The sequence below is a fragment of the Pundamilia nyererei genome, unplaced genomic scaffold (assembly GCF_000239375.1).
Source record: "Pundamilia nyererei isolate P.nyererei 1_Seehausen unplaced genomic scaffold, PunNye1.0 scaffold00253, whole genome shotgun sequence".
NCBI lineage: Eukaryota > Metazoa > Chordata > Actinopteri > Cichliformes > Cichlidae > Pundamilia > Pundamilia nyererei.
In genome coordinates this window covers 50087-61676 of record NW_005187654.1, presented here as the reverse complement: position 1 = coordinate 61676, position 11590 = coordinate 50087, and the positions used below count along the sequence as shown (strand labels likewise).

At 38.8% G+C, this 11590-nt stretch overlaps 1 protein-coding gene and 1 pseudogene across 1 annotated transcript; one reads left to right on the top strand and one right to left on the bottom strand.

Annotated features, from left to right (window-relative positions):
• Positions 1-1078: 1078 nt before the first annotated feature.
• LOC102200806 (alpha-N-acetylgalactosaminide alpha-2,6-sialyltransferase 1-like) lies at positions 1079-9693 on the bottom strand. The gene is made up of 8 exons (XM_005749669.1): positions 9586-9693; positions 8962-9124; positions 7625-7787; positions 6810-6948; positions 6619-6722; positions 5640-5723; positions 4332-4431; positions 1079-1321 (listed from the first exon to the last, which is right to left on the bottom strand). The coding sequence occupies exons 1-8, from the start codon at positions 9688-9690 to the stop codon at positions 1148-1150; spliced, it is 1032 nt and encodes a 343-aa protein (XP_005749726.1). The 5' UTR covers positions 9691-9693; the 3' UTR covers positions 1079-1147.
• An 807-nt stretch (positions 9694-10500) lies between these two features.
• The window catches only part of LOC102215608 (alpha-N-acetylgalactosaminide alpha-2,6-sialyltransferase 2-like), a 39075-nt pseudogene continuing 37985 nt past the window's right edge, over positions 10501-11590 (top strand).

Here is an 11590-nt window from a genome sequence, read left to right as displayed (position 1 = left end):
TATCTTATCTTATCTTATCTTATCTTATCTTATCTTATCTTATCTTATCTTATCTTATCTTATCTTAAAGTAAGTCAAAGGAGTACTAAAGTACAGCACTTGGATAAAGTCCTGCTCTGAAAAAGCTGCAGGTGGTGCTGTTTACTGCAGGAGCTCATCTCAAAGCCCATACTGCAACTGCCTGAGATAGATACAGATTGGAGAAACAATTTAACCATCCACGGGCCAAAATAAACAATTTATAGCCTTTATATCTCATCTGTAGTAGTTTTAACAGTCAAAAAACATCACATCACTTCATTTAAGTTTAATACCAGCAGCCACATCCTGGCTACTTTTAATACTTTACATATACATTCTTTTACAGAAACGAATTGACAATCACCAAAGCATTAAAACTAAATAATACATTATTACTACATTACATGCCTAATAACACGTGTAATCTGCATTTTAAAGGAGTGGTGTTGACTGTTGGATTGTTATTTGTAAGAACTGGTAGGCCTTGCATGTGCACCCAGAATCCATTACTATGTGTGCAGATAGCATTATTTAATCCTGTCATACCTATTGAGTTGTCTCATTATGTTCTATTGAAGCCTTGTCCTTATTTTTATAGATCGAGGCCATAGTAACCCAAGCTTAAAGTGTTCATTAAGGTATTTTGTCACTTAGAAATAAAAATTAGGTAAGAGATTAAGTGGCTGTTAACCACAGGTTGCTTAGTTTATGTAAAAATGTAGTTTGTTGTTGTTTTGGTTTATGTGTTGAAATTGTTTTATGTGTATGTTTATGTGCTGTATATGAGTATATACTTATATATAGTTAAACATGTATGGATCATTCTGGATAAATTCTGAATATTGATTTGTAAGAAATGAAATTTGATTACGGGGCTAGAAACAGAAAAAGTGTAAATTTCATCCTAGATCGCACTGACTTACTCAAATGTGTGGTTATAATACCGGATCTTAACTGGAAGAGAACAGAATCAACTTGATTGTGGAGAAGATGTTTATGGTGCGCTCTTATCTGAACCTTATCTGTTTGACTTGTAATAATCGGTAAATAACAGTCTCTTCCTTATCCCATTGCTTTTATTCTTGCCGTTGCAGCATTGCTGCAGATCTTACAGTCCTGGGTTTACTTACACTCCCTGGTACAGATTTAATATTTTGCTGTTGTGAAGGTTTTTCCATGTGTTCTTCTCTTGAGTGTAGTCGTGGTTGGAATAGAAAACGACCCTGGTTTTAACATACTTGTCATAATAGTAGTTGGAGTATTTCTTGAATTCTTCACTCATGAATCCGTATGCATCCACCTGAAGATGAAGTAGTGAGAAATAAAAAGGGGACTGAATTACACTGAAATAATAAATGATAAAAATGACATAACTGCTTTTGGAATTAGTAAAACACCTGGGGAGCCACTTTAACAAGCCCAGTTTATTAGTTTATCTTTAACTCATTCTTTAACAGCAACAGCTAATGTTAAATAAAAATAAAAATATACCTTTATCTTCACTATCTTCTCTAATGATAATAATTACTTTTATCATTAGAGAAGTAACATATTAAAGGGAGAACAATTATGGAAATTCAAATTTTCACGATTTCAGGTTTTTTAAGAATTGGTTTCTGTTTGGTTTCATGGCATTTCTAGAGCTCAAAGAGCCAGTTCCCCCCTTTCTTTTTTCTCCTTTCACTACAGATACTTGTATTATCGTGTGGTCTTTAACTTACAATATAATGCACCTTGAGGCGACTGGCTTAGATCAGCATCCTTTTTGGATTTACACATCTGAATTCAACAAGTTGCAAGCAAATGTTACGTGAGCTATCACTGCTTTCCACCTCGCCTAGACAGCATAAAGCTGGTGCAAATGTATTTAGGCTGCATTTGAACCCAGGAGCTTCTTGCTTTGAGGCAACAGTGCTAATCACGGTGCAATCCGAGGACATTCTAGAGCTTTAAATATGCAGTTTATCAAATACAGTCGCTTGCAAAAGTATTTGGCCCCCTTGAACTTTTCCACATTTTGTCACATTACAGCCACAAACATGAATCAATTTTTTTGAAATTCCACGTGAAAGACCAACACAAAGTGTTGTACATGTGAGAAGTGGAACAAAAATCATACATGATTCCAAACATTTGTTTACAAATATATAACTGAAAAGTGGGGTGTGTGTAATTATTCAGCCCCCTGAGTCAAAACTTTGTAGAACCATCTTTTGCTGCAATTACAGCTGCCAGTCTTTTAGGGTATGTCTCTACCAGCTTTGCACATCTACAGACTGAAATCTTTGCCCATTCTTCTTTGCAAAACAGCTCCAGCTCAGTCAGATCAGATGGACAGCGTTTGTGAACAGCAGTTTTCAGATCTTGCCACAGATTCTCGATTGGATTTAGATCTGGACTTTGACTGGGCCATTCTAACACATGCATATGTTTAGTTTTAAACCATTCCATTGTTGCCCTGGCTTTATGTTCAGGGTCGTTGTCCTGCTGGAAGGTGAACCTCCGCCCCAGTCTCAAGTCTTTTGCAGACTCCAAGAGGTTTTCTTCAAAGATTGCCCTGTATTTGGCTCCATCCATCTTCCCATCAACTCTGACCAGCTTCCCTGTCCCTGCTGAAGAGAAGCACCCGCAGAGCATGATGCTGCCACCACCATATTTGACAGTGGGGATGGTGTGTTCAGAGTGATGTGCAGTGTTAGTTTTCCGCCACACATAGCATTTTGCATTTTGGCCAGTGGCAAACTGCAAACGGGACTTCTTATGGTTTTCTGTTAACAATGGCTTTCTTCTTGCCACTCTTACATAAAGGCCGACTTTGTGCAGTGCACGACTAATAGTTGTCCTATGGACAGATTCCTCCACCTGAGCTGTAGATCTCTGCAGTTCGTCCAGAGTTACCATGGGCCTCTTGGCTGCATTTCTGATCAGCGCTCTCCTTGTGCGGCCTGTGAGTTTAGGTGGACGGCCTTGTCTTGGTAGGTTTACAGTTGTGCCATACTCCTTCCATTTCGGAATAATCGCTTGAATTCGCTTAAATTTCTCAATAACTTTATCCCTGACCTGTCTGGTGTGTTCTTTGGACTTCATGGTGTTGTTGCTCCCAATATTCTCTTAGACAACCTCTGAGGCCGTCACAGAGCAGCTGTATTTGTACTGACATTAGATTACACACAGGTGCACTCTATTTAGTCATTAGCACTCATCAGGCAATGTCTATGGGCAACTGACTGCACTCAGACCAAAGGGGGCTGAATAATTACACACACCCCACTTTGCAGTTATTTATTTGTAAACAATGTTTGGAATCATGTATGATTTCCGTTCCACTTCTCACGTGGACACCACTTTGTGTTGGTCTTTCACGTGGAATTCCAATAAAATTGATTCATGTTTGTGGCTGTAATGTGACAAAATGTGGAGAAGTTCAAGGGGGCCGAATATTTTTGCAAGCCACTGTATCCCTTAGCATTTCTATTCTTTGAATGTTTTCTTTGTCTCCTGTCCTGTCTTTCCATCTCTGAGTGAAGTTCTCCCATTCTTTGCTGTCCTTGAGAAATAAAGAAACTGTACCTTTAGCTAGCACTGATCACTGTGTGATAAGGCTTGGTTTTTGTTTTACTCTGAATTTTGGTCCATCTTTGAACCCTAACACAATTAGCCTGTTGTGAGAATGTAAAAAAGAAAAATCACCCCAGAAAAGGCCTTAAAAAAAGAAAACTCTTGACAATAGTAACACATCAGACTTTGGCTAACAGCTAATAAAAAGTGTCCAAAAAAAGAAAGCTGTTAAGAGAAACTGCCAATAATTCAAAGTAAATGATAAAGTTACCATTGTGAAATTTATATAAATGCATGAAGCTCTTGAGTTGGGTCATGTTATAGACACTTGATGAATCTGTTTGACAAGTTTATTAAATAGCTGTGTAAAACAAGGTGTGACATCAGTTTTATCGATGCTGTCCAGCTGGTCTGTCTTCACACATTGGAACAGTTCAATAAAACTGGTGACACACCTTATTTTACAGTTTTAATTTAAACATCTTATCTTATTTTCCTAGGAGGGTACACAAAAAGTCAGTGTTCCTTCAGCTTATCCCTGACAGTGGTTCAGAGCTTTAATACAACTTTATTATATGATTGCTGGGAAGGTCTTTCCACGTTGAAATATGCTGCTAAAACAGTAATAAGATAGTTTGACGTTAATATGCTTTTAATACAAAGTTAATGTACACATGGTGTGCTGCATTCTTCCAAAGGTGTGGTTAGAAGTAGTTGTAATGTTAAGAAGTTAAAATCAAGTGTTAACTCACTGTGTCACAGGTGTGCAGAGCCAGGAAGAGAGTGAATGCTCCGTTGGTTGGTCTGACTATGGCCCAGTATCTCTTATTCAGATTGGGTGACTTCAAGAACCTGTAATGCAATGATATAATAGGTTGTAGGACTGGCCTTAGCAACAATAACTTGAAGTAATAATTATTTTCTGTATTACTAACGGTCTCTCACTTTGTTGTGGAAGAATGTTTCTGTACAACATTGCTTAAGTTCAATATTTGTAGGCATTTGTTTATGCACAGGTGTCTTAATTTCTCACCTCACATTTCCATTGAGTTGTGGTCTGGACTTTGAATGGGACATTGCAACACCTTGATTCCACAGCAATTCTGTTGTATGCTTGCTGCTTGATTTGGAATCATTGTCCTATTAAATGACTCAGTTTGGCTGGCTTTAGTTGTTCTACAGGCGGCCTCACATTTGGCTGTAGAACACTTTGATATACAGACAAGTGTATGTTTAACTCTTCGACTATAAAATGTCCATTTGCTATTGCTAGAAAACAAGTCCAACTCATCATCTTTCCTCTCGCACTGTGGTTTCAGTCAATATGAGGCGTTTGAGCTGATATGCTGTATTTAAATGTGGTGCTGTGCATTATGGGCAGTCATTTCCACTTTGGGCTTATCTGTCCAAAGGACATTGTTCTAGAAGTCCTGCGGTTTGTTCAGATAGAACTCTTCAAACCTAAACGGTGCTGCATTTCTTTTTTAGGGAGTAGAGGCTTTTTCATTTTCCTCATTGTAATGTCATGATCTTTAACAATTAACATGCTAACTAAGACTGTTAGAATCTAAGGTGTAGCTATTGCGGTTTTTGCAATTTCTTTGACCATCACACACCCACTGTTGGGAAGACTGTAGCATGGTGTTAGCACACATCTGCATGGTCTGGAGCAATGACTGCAGAAAACTTCCCCTTGATTAGCAGCACCTGGCTGCTACTCACTCAATGTAAGCAGAAAGAACTGCAAAATGTCTGTTTGTATTTGTGTACATATTGTTACAATGGGAAAAGTTAACTTGGACTATGCATAAAATCTGTACTTCAATATTGTTTGGATCATTTGATTAAAAAAAAAAAAAATCAAACATTATGGACCTTCAACCTATTTAACAACTTTTATCAACATTTTTTTATTTTATTTAACTTAACAACTTTTAATATTGTAATTAAGAGAAGGCTTTAAATAATTTAAGGCTTTAAATAAAATTAAAAAAATAGAATAAATAGTCTGGACTGTTTAAAAATAAATGTTCTGGAGTGGATGGTGAAAGAAGGCTGACCTGTTCCGCACATATCGGAGGAAATCCTGATGCAGAACGTAGAAGCGGCTCTCGTTGTACTGCCCTGAATAGTAGGTCCTTGGCCTGGGGGGGTTGAACAATAGGAGTAATGAAAGGATGATGAGATGTTTTAGTTTCTCAAATGCTATTAAATTTATTTGCTGGAGTGAACAGCTGGAAACATATGCTTATGTGCCTGCAGTCCATTTTAGACCAAAAAACTTTTACCTGAATATCAGTCTGAGTGTGCATGTATGACACGAAATTTAGATGGTCTGCAGAACAGCCGTGTAGTTATTAAAAAAAGTGTGCATTTACTTAAGTGAAAGAAAAGTTTACACTTCTCCGTAGTAAACTATCTCAATTAATTGTCTGCAAATGAAATTTAATATAAAGTAAATGTTGATTATTCCCCTAAAAGCTCACTTTCACCAAAATGAAGGCTTGATTTGCACAAACAGAAAGCCGATGTTTCTCAACAGTAACTGAACCGGCAAAATACTTAAAAAGTAAAAAAGCAAAGCAAAAAAGAAATGAAGTGGCTTATGGTGCTTTTCTTATCTGACCATCACTCAAACAATTTTCACAAATGTTTATATAGCACTTTACATGCATGTCTATTTCACCTACAATAAGACTAATTTAGAATCGCCATCAACAGAATGCATGTTTTTGGACTGAGGGAACAGCAAGGGAATAACCACATGAGCACACAGAGAACACGGAAACTCCACAGAGGAAGGTCCCAGAAAGTTGTTTGAGCAAGAGATAAATGATTTGTAAAATTATTATTAAATTTAAGGCAAAACACTTATTACAAAGTTCTATTTTTTTTAAATGTACAGTTTTAATAGACACTTAATAAAATGTATGTTATAGCATTTGAATAAAAATGTCACAGATTCTAAATTTATTTTAATTTAACACCACAAAAAGCCATAAATACTGCAGCAGCACATAACATTTAGTTGATACTCACAGTCTCTTGCGGTATGGACCAGCAGAGACCTTTTCTCCTTTGAGAAGGCCCTCAAGCCATTGGTAATCCCTCATCCCCTCAGGAATCATCACATATTTTATACCCTGCCAGAAGGAAAATGAGGACAGAGAAGCCATCTTTACTCTACTGAAATAAAACAAAAATCAAGGGCCAATGAAAAGCTTCATTACCTCATCATGAGGAGCAGCTTTGTATCCGTGTTTTTTAAGGATGTAAAGAGATGAAGTGATGGAGTGGGCTGTGTGGACATACACCGATGTTTTGTTTCCTACATCTTCTTCAAAGCCCTTGGTGATGGCACCATTCATCCTGCCACACAGGCAGAAGCAGGTGTTGCAGATGTTAAGCTTGGCTTCAAATGTTTAAGCTTAGTAATTTGCTCAGATCAATTGAGAAGCAATCGTTGCTTTCATTTTGGGAGAATGGTTTTCTTGTGGAATCAACCACCTTCAGCAATACCACTGAAGTGTTGGCCCAAAACATTTCAGAACATACTCTTACTGAAGCTTAATTCACTTAACACGCTTTCCATTCTGACTCTATGACGACACTGATGTTTGAAAGAGAACAATACATTTTGGCGTTTCTACACCACAAGCAGGTGAGCTATCAGATACAGTACCACATTTTTACTGTCAAAGAATTTGCTGATCAGCAACCGTTCTCATGTTTTTTTTATATCTTTTTTAGCGTTCTTATGTTTTAAAGCTAACTTTAGTAAAAGATACACCTTAATAGTTGATAGTGTTGTTCTGTTTGTCCTTTCCTACCGAAAAACATAATCATGCGCATCAATCTCTACACCCATTCTGGTGAATCAGAATCAAATAGGTTCTAGAAATCAGTGACGATACCCAGCCCTATATGAAAGTCACAGAGAAAGATAAAGCAGGGTATGCTTTACACTGCTTTATCTTTTCTACACTGGCCTAGTGCCTGTCAAACAAAGCCAAGAGGTTTGCTTGGGGGGTTTTTTTTGTCTTACCGAAAAACGTAATCATGGCCATCGATCTCCACCCCCTTCTTTGAGCCGTTCAGGATTCCTCCAGTACCTACCACAGCACAGCGCACACAACCGTCACCACCGGGTTTTGGGAGGAGCAACGGCTCTTTTGGCTTTGGAATCAACTTCACTGACTTCATCACATCTGCAAACCAAAAGAAAAATTCAAAAATGTGTTTACTCTGAGTGCTGTAGTTCCAGCACAGTAATGTATCCTGTATATGAAAACAATGAAGCAAGATGAAGGCCATAACTCTTATTCATGCATTAACAGCTGTTTCTTCAGCTTTACCTGACTCACCTGCTCATCTTTACTAAAAGGGACGAGAGCTTTCAGTGAGCAGAACTAGAGTAAATTTGTTATGGTCTGTGTGGAGGGAGGCATGAAAGGACCTAAATTGCAGACTAAAACACAGAGGCCAAGCTGAAACTGAAAATGGTAGTTCTATTTTCTCCAGTGTTTAGCAATAAACTAAACTTGGTGATACAAAATAAACTGGTCAGGCTTGGCAAACAGACATATGAGGGAGGATGCAACATTGAACACAGGAAGGACTTAAATACAGACATGAGGTGATCAGGAGAAGTGGCAACACATGAGGAAACAGCTGACACACATGAACATAACGACGTCACAGGGGAAACTTAAAACTAAACTGGGGACCTCTTTCAAAATATAACAGGAAACATAATGAAATGCAGACAAGAACTTAAAGTTGATGTTGTCATGAACTGACCAGAGCTAGAACAAAAGTGCAACAAGAAAACCTGGAGCTCCTGAAGTAGTCCAAAACAAAAGATTATGAAAGGCACTTAGTCTGGGTTGACAAATCAAAAAACAACCTCAAACAAACAAACTTAAGATCTTTTTTTTATTTTTTATAGCTGCTCCCCTCATTCCTTGTGAACTCAGCTGTTGCTAACTTCATTGTTTTAGCCCCTTGTCAGCCAATCAGCATTCAACTAACACATGGGGTCATTAATGTAGAGCAACATGCAGCTAGGATTTTGGAGGACTGAAAGTGCTGGTTTGAAACCACTCTCAGAAAGCAAAGACACACAGCTGGACACAAGCTTGGTACCATAAATTCACAGCAAGCCTGGGTTTGAATTCAGCCCTGGTCTTTCTGCGTAGAGTCTGCATATTGCAGGTGGTAACCTATAGCAACACCATGTGACCCTGAATTGGATAAGCATAGGAAAATGGATAGGGGAACATTGATTTGAGAAGTAGCTTCAAGTCGCCTATTCATGTGCCAAAAAGTTGCTTGAGGATGTGTCATAACAAAAGAAAATAGGTGTGTCACTAAAAGACCTACCGTCGTACTTGAACTCCATAAAACCGAAAGGATTGTTAAAATGTGAGAGCCGATTCCACTCGCTCATGTTGATGTTGTCCTTGTGTAGAAACAAACGTATGTTTGGAAGAAAAGCCTTCTTAAAGTTTTCATTGTCAGAGTTTCGCAGAGACTGGGCACATGCCTGAAAATCATAAAACTATTAAATACAGGAAATTAGCCAAAGACAGAATTTGCTCTGATATAATTATCCAACTCTATTAAATAACAGCCTTGAATAATTCAAAACGGGGAGAACCAAATGACAGAAAAAATGTAATAAAGCAAGAGTAAAATAAGTGTTAGCATTAGCCATGTGCCAGATAGTTATTTTTAAACATCTGTATTGGTTTCAGCAGAGAATTTCATAATTGGTGCATCACTGCAGGAAAGAGTGAAGGCAGACATATGCGAAGCCACAAAGGTAGAAAAACAGCTCCACAAAATGAAAATAATGAATTTAAAGGGGGAAACAAGGTACATGTATAGGTCACAAGGAAAACGATTGACTGCTTGGCTGAGCAGAATTCAGTGCTGCCTATACCCAAACACAGAAAAGTTAGAAACTGCATTTATATTACTTCTCTCATATCTTAGTATGCTTACTGTCGGTCTAGGTGGTGCATCCTGGTTATAAACATCATCAAAATCCCACTGAGGAAGCTTTGTGAAATTTATTTTGTAGAGGATAGGCATAGGAGTCTCAGCCATGGCTCCGCGTGTAGGGGTTTTAGATTTTGTCACTGGGTTCATTTTTGTTGAAATAACTTTTGCTATGCTAGCTGTGGTACACACAAAGGGTGGTGCAGATGTGTTTTTGATTTTTCCCAAAAATGTAATGACACTGTCAAGATAAATTTTTTCCCATTTGTGTCCATTTTTTCCTGAGAAAGTTGTCCTCCTGAATCAGGAATTAGGCAGAAATGCAACAGAGGTAACAAATGACAAACAAATAGCAAAGTACAAATAACAGAACTAGCAAATCAGTTCACAGTTCCCTTTTTAATGATTCTTTATATCAACACAAAATATTAAAAAACAAAGAAAAAAAAACCCAACTGACCTTGATAAATGTTCCTGTGACAGAATAAACACCAGAAAACCAACAGTTACAAAAACGAGCAAAGAAAAAATCCTGAACCTTTGGACCACCATCACTGCTGAGTGAAGACTTTGCTGTTTAATTAAAAAGAAAAGTATTTTCTCTTTCTTCTGAGATTTGCTCAGAGGTCGAAAAACCACCTGGAGTATTTAACAACTTGATGTGACTGCTGAGAATTCACAAAGACACAAGTGAGATAGCACTAGTTCAAGATAGCAGCCAACCAAACCGGTTGTGTGACTGCTGAGAGTTCATAAAGACACAAGTGAGATAGCACTAGTTCAAGAAAGCAGCCAACCAAACCGGTTGTGTGACTGCTGAGAGTTCATAAAGACACAAGTGAGATAGCACTAGTTCAAGATGACACCCGGTTTGACCGGTTTCGTGCGTGTGCGCATGCGCGTTCAGGTGTGCTACCCATGCCACAGCCACTCTACGTATGTCTTCAGGAGTATGCAGTCGGGATCCTCAACGTAAAAAGCAACGCTGTGAAAACCCCGTAGATGGGACTGTATTTAAGTTAGAATATCGAGGCGCCGAAGGGTATGTGTATGTGTACCCGAAGGGTATGTCTACTAAAAACTGGAAGCTCTTCCGCACCGTAGTGTGTGCGGACCTGGACAATGTGGGCTTCCCAGAGCTGCTGTATGTTTCCCAGTGGAACAGTGCATCAGGCCCTGAGCTTTACAGGGTTGAGGCTGATCGTTTCAATCGCAACCCTGACGACTTTATTTTTCTCAGTGTATGTGATGACAGGGATAGTCTTATTGCTTCCAGAGGGCTTGAAAACTGGAGGTTAAATCCTTACCCTCTTAACCTCGAAGAGCGCACAAGATAGTTTAACGACTTGTTTTTTATACAGTGGTGCGACTGGAGAGGTTTGTCGCGTCTGTTTAGCCAGATTGATGACGCGATCAAGAGGGACAGACTCAACACTGCGTACGAGAGTATTAGAAAACGCCTTGTTTTTGACGATCTGGCGAGTTGTCCGAAGACTGGTTTGCCTGCTACCCTGTGCAAACCTAAAATCATAAGACCTTCCGACAACTAAACAATAAACTGGTAGGTTTAATGTGCGGGTGTGTAGGTTTGCTTGTGTATCTATGTGACAAATTAAGAGCTTGTGGTTTTCATTTTACAGAGCATGACATGCAGTCATGGGACCTGTCAGAGTCACCATCAACAGCGCTGCTAATCCCGACCCCCCAGACTCCACCACCTTCACCACAATGCTCGCAAGACCCCCTCATATCAGACCTGTGGGAGGAAACTGTAATCGACATCAAACTGCGAGGATCCACTTCCCCAGAAATAGAGTATTGGTGACAGGGGTCGACAAACAGTTTCAAGCCGATCTGGTTGACATGTGTGAATATGTGACAGATAATGATAATGTGAGATATCTGCTAACATGTATAGATGTATTCTCAAAATACGCATGGGTTAGATGCCTAACAAACAAGACAGGGACTGCTGTATCAGCTGCTTTTGAGGATATACTTAGTGAGG

Bases quoted from the DNA above. Each gene is read 5' to 3' on its own strand.
- LOC102200806 (XM_005749669.1), bottom strand. From the start codon at position 9,690: ATGGCTGAGACTCCTATGCCTATCCTCTACAAAATAAATTTCACAAAG. The intron at 9,125-9,585 runs GTAAGCATACTA...TATGATTTTCAG, and splicing joins ATGCACCACCTAGACCGACA to GCATGTGCCCAGTCTCTGCG. The intron at 1,322-4,331 runs GTGAGTTAACAC...CTTCATCTTCAG, and splicing joins CTCTGCACACCTGTGACACA to GTGGATGCATACGGATTCAT.